Here is a 24,076-nt window from a genome sequence, read left to right on the forward strand (position 1 = left end):
GTCCTGACAGTAAAACATACCAGAGTTTCCAAGAACAGAATGAATACAAGTGAATAAAATAAAAAAGCACTGGTAAATGCATCCACTACAACCTAAGACAATCTGGAAAATGTTAACATCTGTTTTAAAAATTCCTTAAATGTTCTGAAGTATGACTTCCACTTACTATGCAGCCCTTTTCTTGAATTCCCAATGAACATGCAAAGAAGCAGGCAAGACTTCCTTTCCACTTGTATTAAAAGAACAAGCTACAACAGGAAACAACCTCAAAATTAAAATAAATTTTTAAATCAGATCTTAGAACTTTAGTATGTACACATTAGTTTCAGACAGTTAGATTCAATCTCATGCTGCTAAGCGACACAATGCTATACCTTTTTCCGATTACACTACAGTTTGTTTATACAGGAGGCTGCCCTTCTACAACCCAAAGAATGCGTTCTTGACAATACAGCCAATTAGGACTGAGTCGGTATTACAGGGTCAACTGCAACCTTAGTCCTTTACATGCAGCTGTAGAACACTGTAAGAAGAATAAATCATGGTTTAATGTTTACATGTAAATAATGTTCTAGATTAAAAGGAATACATACATTTGCAGTTGATACTCTACTATTAGATCATGTCTACTCATCACTACTTCAAGAAAACAGAATGTCTAAAGTTTGCACCGCAGACTGATTAAACACTCTTAGTTCCTTATTTCTGATTATTAAATCTGTAGTTTGGTCACAGCCATATCAAACACTTCAGGCTGTTCACTCAGTTCTAAAAATGGATGTTAGTAAGTATACCTCTCCAAGCTATATAGCAAGGTTCACTGTCCAGAACACTTTAAGAACCCTTAAAGTTTGTTCCTTAAAGCATTAATCCAAATGCTAGCGATTGCAAGATGTTACACTATTTTTTTAAGTTAATCTTCTTTAAAAGATTTAATCTTACGTCATTTTAAAAAGCACTAAGTAACTTTTAATGTTACTTCATATTCAACTTGACTGCTCTGCCCTTTTGCTACAAAGAGCATTATTATTGAATGCCCAAAAGTCAATGGGAAAAACTGAAACACATTCTCAGTATTAAGGGTAGCAAAAAATACAGGCTTAATTTCACTTAAGTAATGAAGGCTCTTCTCAGCAAGACACGGATTTTATAGCAAAAAACTAGGGAAGAAATAGTGAGTATCAATGGCTTGCACTATCTGCTGAAGCACACTATAAAAGGGGAATGAAAAGCTTCGGGAATGTACAGAATGGGATGTATTACAAAGTCTGAAGAGACAACAGATCAGACACCTAAGCTTGTACTCAGCAGTACTCATCTCCATGTTTTCTTTGCTTGAGGATGCACACAATACAGCCTACAATTCTTGTCAATATTTTTTCTAAGAGCAGACAGACATGAACCATATTGCTGTTCTGGCACTGAAAGTTTTCTTTTTGGTTATAACAATATCTATCAGTGGATCAGAAAACAAGTGGACAGTGATAGCAACAGGTTCAATTTCGTAGCAGAATGACTCTAAAGCTATTTCAGGAGAACATATGCGTTTGTATACTAATGCAAGTAGAAAACACCACCTCATTTTTCTTGCACTTAAAATTTTGTTTTGGATAAACATATTGCAATATATTAACAAAACAGAATGATGTATCCCAAAATATTTTTTTTTTCTTCATGCAACTCATTTAATACATGGTCTCCAAATTTATTCTAATTGATTATCCTTATTGTTTAGCTAATATGCATTTCCTAGTACACACATGATTATCATTCATAATTAATACATTTAAAATATCCCAGCAACAACCACATAAATCATTAAATAAATGTTAAACATCTCAGACTCTTCTGCCATGACATTATGTAGTATTTCTGCTTTGAAGCTAAACATAAAAGATGCATCAGTGTCAACACAGAAAACTCAAGTTTCCAATACTTACATTGGAAAAACTATACTATATACTTTAAAACCCACCGTTACACTGTAACTTTACAACATGAACAAGAATCACAAGAAATCTACAACATAACATCTACTAGATCTTGAAAAACAGGATATAGTTGAAAATAGCACAGAAAGGAAGCAGGGGAGGAGTAGGGAGAATGGAGAGAAGAAATCATCTCTGGACATAAGCCTGTTTAGTGAAACTCACAGCCACTAATACAACTTCCTACAGTCTAATAACTAAGATAAATTTAATACTTTATCATAAATGTGAAAGATGTTAGATTATCTGAATTTCTGTAGTGCATTTTTACATGCTCGTCTAATTAAACAGTAAACAAAACAGTTTTTAACAATATTATCTCCACTGACTGAAACCAGAATTATTAACACAATTTTAACAGGGACAACATTCCTAGCCAAGCCCTTCACGTATCAATTCTCAATCCTGTACTATTCAATATTACCGACTACATAGATAAAACTATAGAACTACTAATAAATTTTGCACGGCACACAAACTAATGGGGTGATGAACAGTGAGAACGTGTTAAGAGTAATATGGATCATCTGACAAGCTTGGCACAATAAAACGCACACTAACATAGCCAAGTGTCAGGTCATTCACCTAGAAAAAAATGACATACAGAAAACTGTAGATATTGGGAAACACTGCTAGAAGCATGGTTATTCTAGAAAAGCAACTACATGTGTACACCACAACTACATGCTTATAGCAAGAATAAATCTCAGGACTGTTATCTTTTTAACAGAAGCATGTCATTTTGGTGAAAGAACTGATAAGAAACTTGTAAAGCACAGCCTTTTACATCTAGGAGAAAAAAAAAGTAGCGACAAAGATACCCTCCACACCCATTAGATGCCCCAGCACAATGCAAGTGCAACACGCTGACTCAAGTGCCTGAACCCATTACAAGACTGGCCACAGGACAGAACACCAGAGACCATCCACTTCCAAGGCAGCGTAGTTGCTCTGGGGTTTCCAACCATTATTTATCTTACTCCCTTGCAATAAGGGAATAAAGATGTCCTTTTAAGACTGCTATTTCTACTTCCTTCAGCTTTTGGGCCTATCAAAGGAAAGAACGAACCAAGAAGCCAGCCAGCAAGTACTATATGAACTACATTAAGTGACATTTTCTTTTCAAAAAAGAAATAAAGGAATAATTGCCCATTAAGGACATCAACAAAATCAGAAAGAGCACTGAGGACCTGCCTTTTCCCAACAACTTTTGAAAAGAGGTACACAATTTTCTACACTACACAGCATTTCCTTTTCAGTTCTGAAATGCAAAGTTATAAATACAGTAAGATATAATTTCATGCTAAGAGCTTTTAAGTTGTAGACTTCAGGAATAGAACCAATATATCTAAAATGTGTGTTCTGCAAATCTTTGGCTAGCCATGCAAGAAAACATTTATTGGCTGTTTGAAATAGCACACAGAGCTAAGACAACCAGCTGATACCATTAACTATATATAGCTACACTTTCAATTACAAATTATGTCCATACACAAAAACTATCTTAAAACAGAACTTTTAAAGCATAAATGATAAAGAGTAATATATTCAGTAACACTGTTCTTCGTACCAAGTGAGAAGGGAGGATGCTGAATGCATTCCCAGAACACCAGGTAAAAATGTAGTACTTCCATCCACTGCAATTCTCCCACTGAAAGGCATTAGGAATTTTACCTTCCAACATATGCAGAACTAAGTACCATGACACTGTTATAGTTTTGCACTGGAAATTAAAGCAGACAGCAGATACAATATACAGGAAAAATACAGAACTAAATGGAGAGGAAGGTCCAGGATTAATAGGTTTGAAACAGAATCAGTAATACTAGGGTGTAAAAAAATTACTACCAGCTATGCACAGGAAAGTACCAGTAAGTCTTCAGTATTAAAAAACAAAGCCAAAAAAGCCTATCAGGTAAAAGGCTCTTAAAGGTTGTTCTATCACACCAGAGAAAGCGCAGTAAACACTTTTTACCAAAGTCTAGTTTTCTTGAAACCAAGAACTCAGCAAGAAAGTCAGTTCACACAGTCCAAAAAGTCTACTAGCTTCTACAAGGTAATGTTAAAACCAACAAATCAAATCTGATTTTGTTAACACACAACTTTTTACACAACTCTGCTAACATAAGCTCTGTTACATTTATATTTCTGTGTTGAGCAGTACCCATGTTTAAAGTACTAAAGCAAATTAAAACAAGGCCAAAAATTTTGTTCATAAAAAACTGTCAGTCTCTTTTGTTTCATTTTTTTGAGACAAGCATCATCAATACTACCCAACAGCTTAAGCCTACCTGATTTTGTGTTTCGATATTACCTTGTTTCACAGCAAAGACTGTGGGGTTTTTCCCCCATTTTTATTCAGATTTGCCATAAGAAGTCAGCAATATTCACATCACATAGACAAAAAACAAACAAAATGTTGATGTACCTACACAGATTTTACCTCCAAACTGCAAACTCCAGTTTCTTGACCACTTCAGAAGCTCTTTCAATTCTGTCTTTAGGAATGGATATTCCTTTCTTCTTTCATGATCAAAACCTTGGACTCTTAACTTCATAAAAACTTTGCATTTTTTATCTGACCATTGATACACATACAGAACTTTAGTTCCGCAACTTATACAGGAAGTTATTAGCATTGTTTTAGGTTGCGTTAGATTCTGTAACTTCTAAATCAGGTCCCTTAAGTAGAGAACATGAGTTTTGTAAATTCCAAAATGCATTCACAAAATACCTCACTTCTTGACAGGAACTGGGCTCAAAACCTTACAGCTATTAAGAACCTTTACACCCTAGCTCAGCTGACCTTTGAAACTTCCTTGGAAGTTGTGCTCTTCTTGTGCTGCAATGCTTACAAAGAAATCCGAGTTTTTAGCACAATTTTGTAGGCAGGATTGACGGAGCTGAAACTATAAAGTATCCACCTCCTCCTCCAATGAACAGAGTAGAATTACCTAGTCCAACTGCCTAAGGATTACAGATAATATTAAATGCAGAAAAAAATTAAATACAATGAAAAAAAGTTTAAATCAAAATGCTCCCTTTGATCTGCTATACTAGAACAATGTAATACTATCCATAACTTAAATTCTTCCTGGGGAACACAGCTCACAAGGAAGCAACACTTCAACGTCCCATCCCTGGAAGACCCCACCAAACCATACAAATGTCCACATTATCATTGCTTACATTCAGTGGCATCTCTAGTCTTGGTTTCCCCCGAGATACATAAATATATCACGGCTTCTGTTATTTCTGATGAGGTTCGTACATTCTACCAGTCTACTGGCCGGTGCTGAATGGCTTTCGCTACATTCATTCTTTGTCAAGTATTTGAAGGGAAGCATAATGGCATCTTCCAGGTTCATTCCACTCGTGGCTTTAAAACATCAAATTATTTATAGTATACTGCACTTCAGGCTTTGCAAAACTCAGCACTATAAATACTTGAAATGCTGCCTAGAACCATCCAGCCAATGAATTATGGGTATTACTACTATGTTATTTCTACATTTTACTTCTGTGCTATTCTTTGTTAAATCATACACAGCACCTGATGTATCACCATAGTGTGCAGTACCAAATGCCACTACCACAGTTACACCATAAAGCTTCTGTTAAGACAAATGAAGTTTAAAAGTTAGCCCGCAAAAACCAGGCTAACCCCTTCTGACTCCCTTCATGTTTTCTATGGAGAATTTAAGGGCTTCTCTAAACTATGTTAAATATTACATTAAAGAAAATAATTGTTTGATTAACTAATAATTATTAGTCTATATTCATAATATCCTGTGACATTACCAATATATTACAGACATTTTCCCTCAAAGTATAAAATTAACACAACTTATTGCTTGGTTAACTGCAAATAATTAAAGCATGGTACACCATCTAACCCAGTATTAAGTTGGAAGCATTTTACGTTCTTGAATCATGACAAAAATAACTTTGTGGAATACCTAGGTTGCTTTAAATACATGTAATCTAAGCACCCCCACTACTGTACAAGCTTTAATTTCACCTTTTATAAAAAAAAAACCCTCTGCTTTTCATGTAATGTTCAATCAGAAAGCACAAACTAAGCACAGGAACTCAAACACTAACCATCATCATACATAATTTAAAATGTCTCAAATACAGAAGAAATTCTGTATTTGCATTAAAATTCACATTTCTGTAAGCTTCTTCATAACTTCTTAACAAACTTGGCCAAACTTCCAATTAGTTTTCAATGTACCAACTGCCTAAATCTGCCTGGAGATTTTTCTACAGTTCCATGCTAGCTAACTGCAAGCAAGTATTTTGCCATTTCCTGTTGCCTTACAACCATTTCAGTCAGAAGATACTTAACCTGAAAAATTAAGCTTGCACAAGCTCACTAGAGATGTTATAAGCTCAAAGCTATTTTTTTTAAGACTGCCTTAAATGTGCTCCATTCCAACTAAATTCATACAAGCCATCTGCCTAAGCAGACTTTTTTGTGATTTCTTGAGCATTCGATCTACCTGCTCCAGAGAACTTGTATAACAACTCCCCTTACAAATCCTGGCCTCTCTTCAGGGAAATAAGAAGTCCCAACAGTCTCCTGTTTTAATGCTCCTTTTGCCAACACAACAAAGGCTGTAGTTTGATACAAATGCAAAAAAGGTAAATAGTAGAGGAAGTTGGATAGGAACAAGTAAGGAAGCCCTTAGAAAGTATATTAAGAACAAAGCAGGACTGGGTAAGAGGAGAATTATTTCCACTATATCCACTCGCCCACAAAACCAGAAAAGTTACTCCACTGTCCCAGAAACTTAATATTCCTATATCTATAAAATCTATCAAAAAGCATGTCATAACCTTCTTTACTGAGAAATGCAGGATATAATAATCAACTACTACCACATCCTGAGGATTGAGGATGGGTTTAAAAGCTCAGTTGCAACTCTGTCTGAAAACCAAAGAGTCATTAAAAAAACACCCACCACAAAAAACAAACAAAAGAAAATAGCCAAAGCACACATTACTACTAATCTCCCTCCACTGAAAATGGTTAACTGCTAAATCCCATAAATCCCCTTGCTAAAGAACACCTTCCTTCCACCAAAACCAGACTATAAAGATACCACTTTTCAGCTAAATCCACCAACAGGCCAAAAGAGACCAGGAGTGTCATAACTGTTCTTTTTAGGGACAGCGCTTGAGCTACCACAACGTGACAATGCCAGAACTCTCATAAGATGGTTCTGCCACCACAAGTGTGTGCACAGGGATCTTCTCTGTTTCCACTGTTGCAATCTCAGTGAGAAACAGTAATCTTATTGACCAGCAGGAGTATTATATCCTGATAAATTTTGGAACCGAAGTTAATAGTATTTCTACATGTGGACAAACCTTGGCTGAACATACAGCTTCACAATCTGTTCAAAACCAGGTCAGCCTCCACTGTCACAAGACAAGGAGGGCAATCTTGCTCACTTTCATCCTAACCACCTTCTAACCACTAGTATTAACCCTCACATCACCACACAGTCAGCCTGATCAAGCTGCCAATCTGGCTGAAAGGTAACTGGGGGAAAGAAATGAAAAACTTTTCAATTTTTGGCTGCATCACATGCCCTACGAACACTAAGAACAGCAGGAGAAATAGTAAGAATACATAACCATGGAAAGAACCAACTCTTTTAGCATCAGTGCAATCTATCATGAAATACACCCTGGAAGAGGAAGAAAAAGGAAAGAAACAGTATAAGGATATCAGTTAGCACATATTTAGCTACAACAACAACCGAGGTTCACATACATTAGAGCAGAGATGAGTCTTGACAACACAGAAGTATCATAATAAAAACCAAATTTTTTCTCAAACATATGGATATCACAGGAAAATGCACAGAGAAAGCTGTTTAGTATATAATAAATGCAAGGAGTGTCAGTTCACAAACAGCACAAGTTCAGTCATGAAAGAAATATTAAGTAGTCAGAGCAAATAAGGCTAAGCGCGAGAAGTTTAACAAGGTCAAGGCAAAAAACTGTCTTTGCCCTGGAAATTATGATAAAGCCAGTGGAATGCTTAACAGATCAGAATGAGTCAGGAAAATTAATTTAGCAGTAACACTTTGAATAATCTGACCACAAGTACATAAATCGGTGACAAAGCTACAGCAGGTAATGCAGATGATGTAAAACACAGAAGCTGACAAAAGTTTTAGTTCTGCTGACAAAAAAAAGTCAGGGCTATGAAACTGTAAATAAGACTGCACAATTCAAATATTATCTGGGAATTCAGGTCAAAAAAAGGGAACTCAGAGTATAAGTAACTGAGTACAACAGGTGTATCCACTATGACAGTCAACATCTTACTACTATTTTGCAGAAGAAATTTTCATTTTCTTGAATATAGAAGAATATAGAAGAATATAGAAGAAATAACATTTTGTGTCTGTGAGAGACACAGAACATACTCTCTAAATTTGTCAAAAGCTCAACTTGTCATTTTTCTCCTACATAATTCGGGATTTTCCCGAATAATCTGGTTTCCACTGTACTTTCATTTCCATCAAACTAAAGTTAATTTCTATCAAATTAAGTCCCCTGGGTAAACAGTAAGCAACTGAGGCAGCAGGAAGAAAAACTGTCAAACTGTCCATACTTTATTCGTTGCAGAACAGTTAAATGATGTTTTACAAGAAAAGAAACAGAACTGCAGAAGTCAAAGGGCAAACTCCGGGTTATGAGGCAGCTATGTAAAACTCGCAGAAATCACAGATTTTTTCAGATTAACCTCTTCACCCTCCTCTCATTTTTCTGGATACTGAGATAAAGGAAAACTGAGGAAGAGCAAGGGAGCACAACAGCAACTTATGCCAGCACAAACTGTGTCTGTAACACCTGAACATCTAATAAAAACCTGCTGAAAAGTTATGAGTAAGTACTTCTGAAGTTTACACCTTCTCTGCATCAATTCAAAAGACAACACAAGCTTTTTAATTTACAGAGCGATATGAGAAATAATACGTTAATGTTTGGGAAACATATAGGCTGAAAGTGAAAAGCACTTATCAAGTTTATTAAGAGTAGTAATTCTACTTAGTATGGGATTTAGAGTGATGTAACACATGCATTTGCAGAATAAATTCCATAGATAAAACGCTGAATGACAATCCAATTCAACCCATCTTCCAGACTCAAGGATCCAATGGGAGAAAGAGTTCATAATTAGGTGGAGGCAAAACCCACTAGTTTAATGACAAGTTTCATTCTTCTATTTCCCCATTTTCCACTTTTATGTAAACTGAGAGGAATCTTCTTAAATTACCTATGGCTCAAGTGAAAACATCCCCCTTAAATGGCAAAATGCTTACATAGATCAAGACTTGTGCATTTTTTCCAAGGCTCTTTGCATCACTTTTTCACCGCACACAATTTTTAAGTAACTTCACTGAGCCAGCTCATAATACAACTGAAAAATGAATGGAAGTACTTTAAAAATCAAGCTTTTAGTTCTGATGAGGAATCTGCTCTGAAATACTACAAACCCCAAATCTTGATGAAATATGTTCTATACCTGGGGAAAAACAAATTTTTCACTTGCATTTATCAAGCATCTGAGCTAAACCAAGGTACCTCTAACATCAACTTCACACTTAGTTTTTTTCTTTGCTGAATTTCTAACTGATGATGTGTATTCTATGACAAGTTCTTGCTGGGAAAAAAAGTGTCTCCTTCCCAGCAAGAAAGTCTCTCCAAAGTATACACCTAACCTCACCAATTTTGGTGAAAGAAAACATTAGTTATCCAGAAGCATTAGCTACCCGGAAGTATGAGAGGAAAAAAGAAGAAAAAGTCGTCCAAAGGAAGACATCCACTGAAACAATTGGGCACTCTGAATTCTTAGGTAACATTCTCATGGAAAAATGGCATGAGAAAACACAGCATGCATTAAGCAGAATATATGCAGGAAGGAAAAGAAAAGGGTTAATGCATAGACACTAATTTTACCAGTTCAATAAAGTCTCACCATAGAATTTCTTTAAAGCAGACCAAGAACACCAGACCAAGCAGGCAAGTAGGAACAAACCACAAAAATTTAAACAAAAAACCCTCGTTTTTTTAATTGAGATAAAGCATCTTAAAAATCATAAGTATCTTAAGAGAAAACAAAGATTTCCAGAGCTGGTGAAAGAAGCAAAGTTTTTTACACCTACAGAAATACACCCCAAAAATAACGTCTTCCTAATTCCTACAGATGCAACATCTATTGCAGCTCAACATTTAAACATCAACACAGTTGTTAAGGCTTCCCCCCCTCCCCCCATCATTTCTGGCACAGAAGCTCTGAGAAAAGAACTTAAGTTTGTCAAATACACTAAAGCAGCTGATTATGTTGAAGATACAGAATAAAGAATTCTAGTGGACAACTGTCGTTTAGAAGTTATATGACATACGATAAACTTCCTTTTAAAGCAAAATTTTGCTGTTCAAATAATCAGAAGTAGAATTAATGGGTTAGTCTTCATTTTAAGTGTGAACTACTATTATTTATCATATTTTTCAGAGCCATGAAGAACCACAGTGGCTTATCAACACTGAAAACCCCTCAAACATATTTTAGGTGTAGTATAGTATAAGCACATCCTTAAAAGCATCAAGCAGCTCTCACAGGACAGATTTTTACTCTGCTCTCAACTGTCAGTTACTTGCTGCTGGTCTAAATAATGTATACAACTTTTACAACATCCCAATCTTCCTGTGTGATCCTCACACCTAAGGAAATATAAAACATATAAACAAACAGCACATCAAGTATCAAGTACAATTTCAATTTTAGAAAAAGAATCTCCTGAAGTACTAACGAAGGATCAATCAACATAGTACATTCAAATCTCCAAATCAAACTCATTTTGGCTACTACCTGCCAGCAATGAAACTAAACTAACATGTTGGTCATTCACTATCCTCATCCAGCTGCCTCCAGGCGCCATATCCAGAGTTGTTCTACACACTCATTCCATTATAAGGAAAGCGATACAAACAAAAAGGAAAATTCATGTCAGGGTGCACTACCCAATCCTCTCCTTCATCTGATCAAAAATCTTAGGACAGTGCAGGTAAGTGAAAAAACTTCAGGGACACACACACCTGCTAACCAGAGGCTGATACTGATCACATGGATGTTTTTTTATTCCAAGGCTGAAGACACTTTAGCTTACAGCAAGGTCCCACTACCGCTATGCTAACCTTACCACAACAGTTGCCACAGATGAAAATGAAGCTTTTCGTTTCACTTAAAAGCTTTTCATTTTATGGAAAATATAAAAAAAGAAAAAGAAAAGAAAACTATCTGGTTTCCCCCTCCTAACACATGGAAGGAAAGGAAAAGAAATTAATGACTTCTTGAATGCCATAAAAGAAATTCATGTTTCAAGTTGCATCTTCACTAGACACGTTACAAACTGTCAACCACAGCAACCTGTCTGAAGTGCTGCAAGAATAAGAACAGTAAGAATTTTCAGGCAATCCGGAGGTTATCTTCCTGTCTGATTACCAGAACTATCATGAAGAAACTCTGACACTGTGAGAGAGCTATAAACCACTTAAGAAATGTGACATTATTGCCTTGCCTAGGAAAAGCTGGTACATCATCTTAAAAAAAGAGTAAGTCCTATTGCGTGCGTGTGTGCGTACACACACACACACTTAAAAGCAGTCAGGAAAAGCACCCGGGATTTTAAGGTCCCATTGTGATTAATAAAGCACTGTCTGAAAGACAGGTCAAGGCATATTACGGAGGGCTGTGCAAAACTGGAGCCTGAAACTGCAGGACAAGTCACTGGAATTTTCACCTTCAAGCTCCAGAGAATTTATGTCACAATTTAAAAGAAATAATGGAAGTCCTCACTGCTAAAGATTGAGGAAAATGCATTAAAAAGAAACATCAGAAATCACCAAACAATTCACATTTTGTTTCTAATTTAGAAATACACAAAGTCTAATGTAAAATACAGGTTAAATAATAATGTAAGCTTTCAGTTTATCAAAGTTTTGATCTTTCACCAACAAATTCACCTAAAAATTAAGCTAGGGAGATCCACCTTTCTTATTTAACTTACAAAATCATGGACTCGTTCTGTTGATACATTCAAAATCACACTTAAGTACTTCATTGCTAAGACAGCAGAAGAATTAAACGGCAGAAGATGCAAGGTTCATTTATTGAGATGCCAGTATATTTTGACAACATCATTCATTCTCACCTTGTATTACAACAATAAGAGACTTTTCTTCCCCTCACTGTCAATTTTCATTTCCGGACAAGAAAACTGAAGTTCCACCCACAGCCAGTACTGGCCTGTCACCACTATCCCACACCACAGTACTATCAAGAACACTCCCCTCCAACCAAAAAAGCCTGTCAATCCTACCTGGCACACACAACTGCTGTTTCTTCTTTACTGAACAGATCTCTGTCTCTTCTTTTTCTTCTTTCATTATTTCAGAGCACTACAGGTAAGATCACCCTAACACAAAGCTATACCATTGCCTCTTCCCACACCTAGTCCTGCTGAATCTAGAGAAAAGGTTAAGCAGCAATTACATGACTTTTAAGGATTGACACCTATGGAATTTATCACATATGTTTTTGTGTCATTCTGTGTTGCCATTCAGCTGTTACACAAAAGTGTTACCTGTCATAAACAAATGCTCTTCTAAGGACAGTTTTCTACTACTTGAATTTTGGGTATTTTGCATGAAAGCTTTATGAAAAGTTAGTGCCAAAATTTCCTCCATGTACTTTTCATTATTTTGCAGCACTCATTTGAACAACACTTCCATTAAAGAAAATTCTACGGAAGTCTTCTACAGTTTAGAGCAGAGAGGAGACAGTATGAGCAAACATTAAAGAGTAACATGTTTGTGTCTTGCCTTCAACATATCCTTTAGTCTTGCCTTCAACATACTCTTTAATCTCAGGGTAAAAAAACATATTTAGAAAAAAATTTTCTTCTGTGAGAACTCTCCATTCACAGATGTGCATCTTTAAGGAATGATGCAATGTGGAATTCCCCTCCAATGAGTGAATTCATGGCTAAACACTAACTACCAAATATTATGAATTGCCAAGATGTCATGCAAAGACCTATATGCCAGAAAAAAAAAAAAATCACATTTTTCTGTGGGCAGTTACATGTGTAAGGAAAACTAAATCACAAAAAAGGTTACATACTGGTTTTGTAAGCAAATCAAGGATGCTACAAATAAAAGTTTCCCATGGTAAGGTTCCTGATCACTATCCGTTACTTCTATAAGCAGTCTTCATTTCAAGTAAATTAAAAAAGCTGAAATACTAGCATTCAAAACACTACTAGATTTTAAACCTACATCCCATGGAACTCTTTTGTAGGTGTACTAAAACAGAGAAGTCAACCAAAAGCAAGTAATCATTCTCACAGTTAATATTAACTTTCAAAAACCATACATCAGTAATGTTTCCTTTGGAAAGCAAGCCTGTGAACATACATGTAGCCAAATAGTTTTTATTCCCAGCACTTTAATTTTTAGTTGAGAACACGTCAACAGCTGGCAACCAAAAACCTTTGAATCAAGCAGATTTAATTCAACTCTGAAGTTAAAGGAGTAACTAACAGCTTCTTTAAAAAATGAAGCAAGTATCAGAAAACTCAAAACAGAAAATGCAAAAGAAACTGGCTGTGCTTGTAAGCTCCCTTAAGAAAAAAAAAAGAAAAAAAAGGCAAAAAGATTTTACGCTAAGTCACACCTGGCTACTTTAAGATCTTACTTTCTTTCCTCCTCTACTGTAGGAAGTTATTAACAGCTCTCCTTTAACCCTACCAACACTCAGTATTTTAAATGATTTTACCAAACCAGTTCTACAGAAAGTGCTCAAAGCACCAATGGGCTCAAGTGGACACTGTAATGTCTCAGAAATGCAGTAGCTGACATTTTGAGGGTGCAAAGTCACGACAGAATGGCTTTCTGCCACTGTCTATTTATTCAAGATCCTAAACAAGAAGATCCAAGTCAAAACATGGTTCTATCATGAAGTGCAAAGGGAACTTCTGTTAACCATATTCTCAAGTCATGCTACAGCCTGAAGTGTAACAGAGACAGCCAATACAACATAACTGTTTTTAAAAGATCTCTATTCATTACGAAACTGCAATTCATTGTAACAGTGTGAGAACTTCAGGATGTTCCTATATTAATCAGAGAACACCACTACATTTAATATATGAAAAATGTCACTGCATTTTTCTAACACATTAATCCAAAGTAGCTCAAACTTCCCAGGTAGAAAGCTACAAGTCTCACTGTATGCAAGCATATGCTTATGAAAGACTTTCTTTCCATCCCTTGCCTCTGCTCTGGAAAGACTGTTCCTTTTAACTGCATTTCTGCAATACAAAGGTTTACCAAACTGCTTTTCCTAAATGTAACTAACTGCTTGGCAAGACTGCTAAGCAACTGACATTCATCACTACTGGATACTGTACAATAAGAACCTCTTCAGAAAAACACAACAAAATAGAAGATTGTAGTAAGTGTTCTACATTGATGGTAACAGGCCGGTATAGCATTATAGCTCACTTTTTAATTAGGTTTGTGTCAGGAAGACAACATGCATAACAAAGCTCAGTTATGGGTGGGAAAAGAAGTTGTACATTTATATAGCACAAACATCGTGGATAAGACAAGTCTACAGCAACACTAGCTTTGCCAAAGGCAAGGTACTACAAGAGATACACCTTAACAAGCTGTCTGTGTTCCTAAAACATACCCTCGAGTAGAGCTTTAGATTTTGGACTCTACTTTAAACAAGGGCGGTGATATGGATAATAAAAGTGGATGAACCTACAGAGTTTCAAAAGGAGACACATTCATGTTATAAGAAAAACTTACAATACCTGTACAAGAGAAACCATGTCCACATGTTCAAATTAATACTAATGCTAACATCCAGGAAACCATTTGCTGAAGGACACAAAAGCCTTCACATGCACTTTCAAGTGAATAGAACACACAGCAAAGTTTCTTACATCTTCAGACAACCACTTCACACCAGTCTCGGTCTGCAAGTGCTGGATAAGCAAGACTACTGGTTAGATTAAACAGTGTTTGTGAGTACGAGGAAAAGAATAAGTGTAATAGTTTTTGGGGTTTTGTGGGTTTGGCTTGTTTTTTAAAAAAATAAATAAATAATGCTTTAAGTGAAAAACAGTAAAGGACATCTTTGTTCATTTAATTCACAAATGAGGCCATCCTGCTCGGGATGTTTTCAAAATATACCTAGTTTTGAGACCTCTTAGGATATATAAAACAGTATTTCTGGAGAGAAAAAAAGTAGAATATATACACACGCACACTCAAGAGTACTGCCTAACACAAAAGTGCCTGCCATTCAAATACCTGAAACGAGTTCAGAACTTATTTCTAAACTGGAGCAGGACAAACACATTAAATTCCATGGGAAAAAATTCTATTTTCAATAACACCTGACAGAAACGTAACTTAAAAGCCATTTAAAAGTTATCTGCTTCAACTAGTAAGTAACCAAATTTCTATTCCATTTCTACCCAAAGCTCTATTGATACTGGATAAACCAATTTCAATCTTAAATGTAAGGCTGTTCGGAACAAAGATATTACTAGTACCTTTACTGTCTTAAGTCTGCTTAATTTTGTTGAATAGACAGCAATCCACTATATTTGTTTATCCTGAGTCTCACTTTTAAGAATTCCAGAATATTAATAAAATGCATAAAGTATGGATTTATAACAGAATGCAGTCACACTGGTCTATTTCTGAGTGCAAATGCACCACAATGTGGGAACCAAAATGTTTATGTAAGGGTGACAGTGTTCCACAGATACAGGAAGAGTAAACAGTTTTGCTACCACTACCCTTATCGATTACCACCTCCAGATGTAGTCTTTCTGTCAATTCAATGGACAGAAGCATCACCACAAGGGCAGATTTTGCAAAACGTGAAGTAGCAGTATGGAAAGACAGAGGCTACCTAAAAGAAGTACCAGTAAGAAAAACTACACAAAACAAAAGTACAAAAGACATTGGAGAGAGAGGAAAAAGTTAACTATGATACAACCTTAAATTTGTTTTTTGCTAGATTCCCCCCTACCCAAAACATGCTAACACTTCAGTTTCTTCCACTGCAGCTTTATGATTATGTTTGTGTTTTTCATTCAAGGCTATTATTAAGCATCACCATTGTCCAGGGTATGGCAACAGAATAATCAATACATGTATTTTATATACTTCCCCAAAATTCTTGGTATTAGCAACCGTACTTTTTTGATACAAAGAAATATTACTTCAACTCAAAGAATCAGAAGCATTATTAAAAATAAACAAAACAAGCAAACAACCAACAACCCCCCCAAACCCTCATGTATGACTTCATTTTTGCTGAAATTACAAGTTACCTGACCAAGAACATTTATGGTGGGGAGTTCTACCAATTTCTTGAAGTTAAACTTTAAAATATGCACAATAAAGTTAGCTGCCTATAGATTTCAGTCATCCCTAAACCTTTCTTACTAAAGACACCATTTCAATTCCACAACTGATAAAGGTCAATCCTCCAAACACCCATCAACAGTCCCTTCCTAAACATAGCAATATTCACTTGTTAGGCATTTGAGAAGCCTGCTGAAAAACACAGATTACCTAGTCTTTCAATCATAAGAAGTGTTGCCACTAGTATACTTAACACTGCATATTAATATATCTAGATTCAACAGCTTTTTAAAAATACAGGCCCCAGTTCTGCAACTAGGTCAGCAAATGGGCCTTGTGCTAGCTTTAAGCCTGCGACTTGAGAGGGTCTTTGGGCTGATACAAAAGTCCAGTGATATGAATACAACTGCAGAACTATGAATATAAATCAAGTTGTACAGGCAACATGAAGACAGCCGAGACAGATGCAGTATGTCTACAGTGAGACCAGGAGTCCTCTGAACATGAACATTTATTTAGAACAATCTTTTTCCTGTACAGTTGTGTTGTGTGTTATTGTACATCTTCAAGATACTTAACCGGACTTCTGAGGGAGCAAGCTGAAAATGAAATATGGCATCTTAAAAACCATCTCAACATTTTTGGATGCTCCTACGAGAGCAAATCAAGTAATTTTCAAAGGCCAGTCTCTCTGTATACAAACAATGGTGCACAAATTGTTAACATAGTGGTTGCCAACCGACCAAAAAAACCCAACCACCCAACAACCCATCCAGCTGGTGAAATCCTCTGTCTTCTTGAGGACAATAAGAAAGAATAATCGTGGCCAAACCATACACAACTACCCCTGTCACACTGCATATTGCCTAAAATAAATCGCAACAGACAAGCCCTAAGACATAACTTCGAGGAGAAGTGAGTGGGTGAACTACAGCGAGAAGATGTTAAAAGCCACAAACGTTTTTTGTGCATCGAAAAAGGGTTGCTGGAAGCCGAGGCTAGAGGAGTGGCCTACGTGTTAATAATGTTTACAGCGGGCGTGAACGAGCTGGTGCTGGTGGTTTTCATTGAGACTGTAGGAAAAGCGCCTCGGCAGGGCCTTATTTCCAGGCGTCGCCCTGGCCTACACGGCTCCAATCACTCCACCTCAGTAATGGCGTTCGGTGCGAAGGGAAGCGAGAGCCAGGGGAAGCAAAGCTGGGTGCAGCCCTGTGGGAAGCCACCGGGCCCTGCTCGCCCGGCGGCACCGGAGAGGCACGGCGGGAGGGGCCGCCCGGCGGCTGGCAGAGCCCCCCGAGGGGCGCGGAGCACTTCCACCCGCCGGCAGCCGGGGAGAGGATGAGGAGCCGTCAGCCATTTTCCCTTGCCCTCCAAAACACCAGCGATGCAGGGCCACACGCCGGGGGCTGCGAGGGAGGCGCTGCCGCCACCCGCCGCTCGTTATCCCCAACCCCCCACCCCCGCTCCCCGCCTCACGGGGCCCGGCTCGCCCCCTCCTCCCCGCCGCACCCCGCCGTCCCGCACCCCGACCCCGGGAGCCCCATCCCCGGGGACAGCCGCCCTCCGCTCCGCACGGCGGCGGCCGCCTGCAGCACAAACAGCGGCCCCCGCGTAGCCGCTTCACCTCGCCGCGTCCCGGCCCCGGCCTCAGCTCCAGCCCCCGGCCCCGCCCGGGCACGGTGCTCCGGCACTCACCCCCACACGCCTTCCTCTTGTCCCGCGGCGGCTGCTGCGACGGCCCGGTGCCCTCCTGGGTGCTGCCGAAGGAGCGCGGCCGGGGACTGCCTCATCCCAGGCAGCCAGCAGGGCAGAGTCTCATGCCAGGCCCCGCGATCCCGGGCGTGCAGCCGGCTGACTGAGGGGGCGGCCCCGCTTCCCCGGTTCCCCCCCCCGCCCCGGGCGGGCTCCGTGTACCGCGACGGGAACAGGGAAGATGAAGCTGCCGCTGCTGCCCGCGCTTCAGATCCCGGCTCCGACCGCTCCGCTCTCTCCGACGCCGGCGGCAGCGCCGGGGCGTTTTTCCTGCGTCACCAGCTCCTGCCCGGCGGCCCTGGGCTTCAGCTCCGGCTGGGGCTTGGCCGGGGCCTGCGCGCTCCGCTCCGCCCCGTCCGGGGACCGGACGCACGCGGGGGAGGGGGCGCAGCGGCACCCCGCGCCTCTAGCCAGGGCCCGGGGCTCGGCTGGGGAGAAACGGCCGCTGCGCGCGGGGGCAGGCGGGCAGGAAGGTGGCAGCGGCGGGGCCGGCCCGGGAGGCTGGAGCGCTCTGCGCTGACGGCTCTGTGCGTGTGGGGGGAAGGGAGGGCGGGGGAGGGGGGAGGGAGCGAGGCGAGACGCGGCGGCGGCGGCGCACCTCCGTCTGGCGGGGCCCTGGGCAAGATGGCGGCCTCGGCAGAGCCTTCCGCGCACGGCCCGCGCCGCAGGCCCCGACCTCGCGCAGCGGCGGCGGCTCCGCCACCCGAACGGCGTGACGCGCTCCCCGCCCCCGTCCCCCCGGGCTGTCACTCACGCCGCAGCGGCAAGGCCGCGGCCCGCCTGCCCCCACCCCTATATGTGCGGCGAGGAAGGTTGGGGGGGGGGGGGAAGGGGGATGGTGGCGCGTGTGCGCGCGCGCGGCCGTTTCACGTCGGTTAGGCTCGAGCGGGTTCCATTGTGACCCGCCGGGCGAACCGCGCGGAGAGCCCGGATAATGACGTCAGCGCGGCCGCTGCCTTCTGGGCCCGGTCCGGTCCGGCCTGGCCCGGCCCTCCCCTCCGCTCCGCCGCCGCCGCGCTGGGCCCCGTGGGGGTGGGGGCGGCGTGCTGGGGTCGCTCCGCTGGCGCGTCCCCTTGGGCCCGGCGGCGGCCTTTAAGCGGTGGCGAGCGGCGCCGCGCCGCCCTCGGGTTGCCGTGCGGGAGGCCCGGCGGACAAAGCCGGGGGGAGGAGGGCAGAGGCGCCCTCGCGGCCCGGGACGGGCCCGGGGTCTGCAGGGCCCTGGGCAAGCAGGGGGAGGGGCGGGGTTGCCCGCCGCGCGTGCGGCGGTTGCACCGGGCGGCGCTGCTGCGGCCGGGCCGTTCCTCGGGCCCCGGCCCCCCGTAGGCCTCGGGCCCGCCGGCGGACAGCGGGCTTTGGGCAGGGCCTGGGAGCTGGCATCGACGGGCACAGGGACAGGGCTTCGTGCCTCGCCGCAGCGCTGCCTCCGGCAGAACGGAGACTGCTTAGGGGACACCGGCACTTAAAAAGCCACTTGGGTCTTTTATTGCTCTTGTTCCTTACGTACATATGTGACTATGAATCATAGTAGAGCCCTAGTCTGAGTAGGTACTCTATGTAGCAATCTGGGAGACATTAAACCTGGATTTAAAATCTGGAAAAATGGCAAAGCGCATCTTGTGGAAGGACAGAAGTTTGGCAGACATGGGGAACTTGATCAAGAGAGTACCTGAAATGGAGCTTAATGTTTCATTTTGTTTGTCTGTATTCCAGGGTCAAAGTCTTGTTTCAACATCATCATTCAAGAACTTCAGAGCAGGAAGTGAAAAGTACAGTATCCAGGTGAAAACGCAGGAGGAATTTAGCTTGCATGGGTTGGAATTTGCTCAAGAGGCTAGGGCTAACAGCCTTAACTCCTGTGCAAAATGTTTATCTTTTGGACCATGCAGTGACAAAGACTAAAATACTGCTTGCTCATTGCAGGAGCTGTGGGTGGGTGTTTTTCTGTAAAAAGCTAGAGCTCAAAACCAAGTGCTGATGTCTGCTGCTATTTCCTATTTTAACCAAGTTAAGGGTTAGTCTTTTTTTTTTTTTTTTTTCCTAATCACTAGTTGTATCATGTGAGAAGGAAATCTGAAGTATATGTCTGCGTTAACCACTCAGTGAACAAAACAAAGGATGCAGCTGCTTCATCACTGTACAAATGCAACAGTTTATTTACTGAAAGAATAGGTTTACATGCATTTTCTTCATCAACAATAAAAACAAGCCATACCCATGGTGAAAATCTGTGTAAATGTAAGCCTGTTCATGCTCAGGTTAGAAATATGTGCAATCATAGAAAGAGCAGCCCTTTTATTTTAGTGATTTTTCATGCCTCTGAGCATGTCATTGTGGCCTCCTTTTTCCTTTTGTCCCTTATGAATTACTTTGGGCTTTCCCTGCTATTTCCAATTTATCCAGTTTGTTTTCCTGGCAAAGCATTTAAAATTACTGCACCTATAATGCATTGAACTTTACTTGCCTGCCTAAGTATTCTCCCTTGAGATCTGCACTGTTTATGGTGACTCAGAGAGGCACAACAGCACTTCAGTTGTAGTTGTATGTTTTCTGACGCTTCTTATCCTTAAAAATAAACTGTGTGTTTAATGATGGTCATTTCTTTTTATTATTAAGTAGACCACTGTTTTAATGACAGGACAAATACTGTGTTCCTTCTAACTGCTTTGGCTTTTTTGGCAGAGCTGAACAGTGACACATCAGTGGATTTTTATAATGTGGGCAATTGTCCACTGAGAAATTGACTGTCAGTTCACATAAAAGTCAAAAAAACCCAAAAACCCAACAACCAAAACTGAACAATACTTACGGAAACAATACTGGTACAACTTGTAGCAAGTATTCCCTCTTGTGAAGAAGGATTCCTTCAGCCAAGAGAAAGAGTAGAAGCTCTGATTAATTCAATTGAAGCCTTAGGTTTGGAACAAACTAAGAACTGATTCCTCTTCAGCTTTCCAGGACCTTTGGTGGTATTTTTCTGATTTTGGATTCTACTTTATGTACAGTTTGCAGAAGCATAATGAGATATTAGAGGAATTTTGCACTTGTATGGGAGAAAAAGATACTTCATGTTTATTCTCTTACTTTTATATTTGACCTTGTTCCTGTTTTAAAAGTATGTTGTGAAGTGCTTTGACAGACCAGCACTTGCTTATAGCCATGCTAATCAAAGGTCACGATGGGCTGAAGTAGACAGCTATTTATGGCACCAAATAAAAGACAATATTGGGACAGCAATGGCACTTTGTGGTTACTGAACAAGCAAACTGCACGCCAGACTCCTAACTGGGGAATTCTTCCTGTTCCCCCCCAAGCAAAAATCTATGGCCATCCCTCTTTGCTCAGGCTTCCAGAGTTCTCTGGGGGTATTGCCCTGGCTCATCTTGTGTAACGCTGCTTTGCTTTTAGGATAGATTGATGCTTCCCTCCCCCCCCCTCCAATACTGCAAATAAATGTTACCAGTTTATCTTTGTGCAGCAACTATGGAAACAAAAGGGTATGAGTGAGATAGATCACTGATTAAAGGAGTATCCCTGGTATGAAGACAGAAGTCAGTAGGCACTTAGAAAACTCACTAATTGTTCTGAAGTAAGTGTTAACCCAGAGATCTATGGCAGAACAATTTATTCCTCAGTAGTCATTCTGGTTAATTGCCCTCAGTACACAACTGTTGGTATGATTAGAAATGCTTTTGCAACATTTTTAATTCAGTGTGAAAATGTGGGGAATGGAAGTCTTTCCCTGCAGGCTTCCCAGCTCACGCATTGCAGTCAGCCTATCAAACAAAAAGTGAAACCGGTTGGAAACTGAACTAAGTGGTTATGTTTTTCATTGCCTAAACCAAAAGAAATGAAAAATGAAACATTCTGGGGAGGGAATAATTCAGAATTTAGAAAAATCTCTGTGTTAATAGATGCATTTATCCCCAGTTCTTCGATTGATGCCATGCTGCTCCAGAGACAAGAGTGAAACTTAGAATGTTGGTGATGCAGAGTAAGGATATGGAGCTTTGCAACTGGGTTGCATAAAAGAGCAGTAAGAAGAAAGCAAGCAGAATTTTACCACAGACCCATGAAAGATCCTTTTTTCCCTCCCAGTTCAGTCCCTTAGACACTGAGTTATAAAGTATCTACCAACTCTCAGAAAACAAAATAGGCAGCCTAGCAGATAAGGAAAGTCTCCTTTAAAAAGAAAATAAATTACTGCTTGAAAATCGAAGGACCTACTGCCTGGACGTTAAGATTTGTTCTAAGGGATCACATCAAGGATCAATCTTGCAACATTTTCCTTATTTTTGGGCCCAATCCAGTGAATCACTTAAGCACATGAGTAGTGCTCTTGGTTTACATAATTTTTTGTTGACTTAAAAGTCTGCATGTGAGTGCCAGTAAGGGAAAGAGTACTTTGCACTTGCCCGAGTCTAGTTTATGCAGCATATATTTTGGATAGTATTTTGGCGGTAATGATGTGCATCTATACGTCATTTTGTACGTTATTGAATTGCAGGATGTCATCCCTTTCAGAAAACAAGTCCTATTTTTCACAATGGTCATTCCTAATGTAAAGTAATTATATCGTAGTGGTCACAGAACATTACACAGATGATTAAATGATATTTTCATACTGGGAATAATGAGTCCTGAATACAACATGCAAGTGTCTGATATTTTCAGACATATTTTATTGGTTGGGTAAGGCATAACAAAAATGAAAGATGATTCCAGAGATATGCATAGATGTTCCCCAAAGGAAATGGGTTTTGTCAGGGCACCCCAGGGACCAACTTTTCCCTGGGGTCTGGGAGCACTGGGGGCTTCCCAGGGCATCCAAGCAGGCCCTAGCAGCCCAGGCTGGCCCCACCACCCCAGCCAGGAGTGGCCCGGACCACCGTGGCAGCCCCAGTCCTGGGCAGTGGGTACCTCCATGCTTGGCTGGGCTGAAATGGGGTCCTGGGCAAGGGTGCAGGAAGGCCCCAAGGGAAGGCTGCCAAGGGGGGCTGTTAGTGTATGTTACTGAAAATGCATCTGTATTTTCTAGCTTACATGGCAGGTGATAAGCATATCTGACAGGAAAATGCCAACCAGCTCAGTGAGAACTTTGCCCTCTGTATCCCTGAAGTTGATAAGCAAAACACAATAAAGTTATTCTAATAACAAATAATTAGGATGGGTTTATGTCACAGCACTCTCCAAACTATTAAGCTGCAACAAGGTCTTTTACCATCACATACCAACACACTCTTCAGGCCAGTCCCTCTGCTGCCTTCTTCTCATCTCAACTCACCCAAGGCCCACTCTCTCTTCCCTTGCTTCTTCCTCGGCTGCTTCATTGGCTCTCAACCACTTAACAGAACCAGCCACAGCTGCACTTTATCTACATCGACCAACCCACCGCACCTGAAGCCAACCCCTGGCACCTGAAGCCAACCCACAGTTGTGTATTATCAATGCTAATTAACCCAGCTTCATTCCTCTACAGGTTTAAAATGTTTAGCAGATAATTGTAGTATTTAGACGCTGTATCTTTAGTCTTTTCTATATGGAATAAAGCCAGAATCCAAAAGCAGTAAATTTAGATAGTGTGTATATATTTCAAAACTCAGGTGTAATCTTTACCTTCCATACTATCCTGATTTTAATAAACTCAGGGAGAGGAGGGGCAGGTGTGACCCTAAGGTATCAGACAGAATTTACTGTACTGAAATAACATTCAAAATTCAGGAAAAAAAATTCCCATAGAAATAAAATATCAAGAAGTTGCAAAAACTGTTCAGGAGTGATGCTGCTTACAAATGAAGGTCGAGTATGGTCATTTCACTTTAGTTTCTTTAGTTTAGTTTGTTTAGTTTAGAATGAGACAG

General features: G+C 40.5%; 2 protein-coding genes across 3 annotated transcripts in view; one reads left to right on the plus strand and one right to left on the minus strand.

Moving 5' to 3' along the window:
- The window catches only part of USP9X (ubiquitin specific peptidase 9 X-linked), a 106,392-nt gene extending 87,865 nt beyond the window's left edge, over positions 1 to 18,527 (minus strand). The window contains exon 1 of one of the 2 annotated variants that reach the window (XM_037376888.1): positions 18,162 to 18,527. The gene's annotated coding sequence lies outside the window, so the exon portion shown is untranslated. The remainder of the gene's footprint in view (positions 1 to 18,161) is intronic. The other variant, XM_037376889.1, reaches the window with a different exon arrangement.
- On the plus strand, positions 17,805 to 21,448 carry LOC119143556 (skin secretory protein xP2-like). The gene is made up of 3 exons (XM_037377931.1): positions 17,805 to 18,745; positions 19,929 to 19,997; positions 20,898 to 21,448. The coding sequence occupies exons 1-3, from the start codon at positions 17,805 to 17,807 to the stop codon at positions 20,908 to 20,910; spliced, it is 1,023 nt and encodes a 340-aa protein (XP_037233828.1). The 3' UTR covers positions 20,911 to 21,448.
- Positions 21,449 to 24,076: the final 2,628 nt, after the last annotated feature.

This window comes from Falco rusticolus, chromosome 2, assembly GCF_015220075.1.
Source record: "Falco rusticolus isolate bFalRus1 chromosome 2, bFalRus1.pri, whole genome shotgun sequence".
Lineage (NCBI taxonomy): Eukaryota > Metazoa > Chordata > Aves > Falconiformes > Falconidae > Falco > Falco rusticolus.

What these genes read in the sequence shown, in the direction of transcription:
- LOC119143556 (XM_037377931.1), top strand. Translation starts at nt 17,805, where the DNA reads ATGAGGAGCCGTCAGCCATTTTCCCTTGCCCTCCAAAACACCAGCGAT. An exon ending in CGCTCTGCGCTGACGGCTCT is followed by an intron (nt 18,746 to 19,928) that starts GTGCGTGTGGGG and finishes TCTGTATTCCAG; the next exon opens with GGTCAAAGTCTTGTTTCAAC.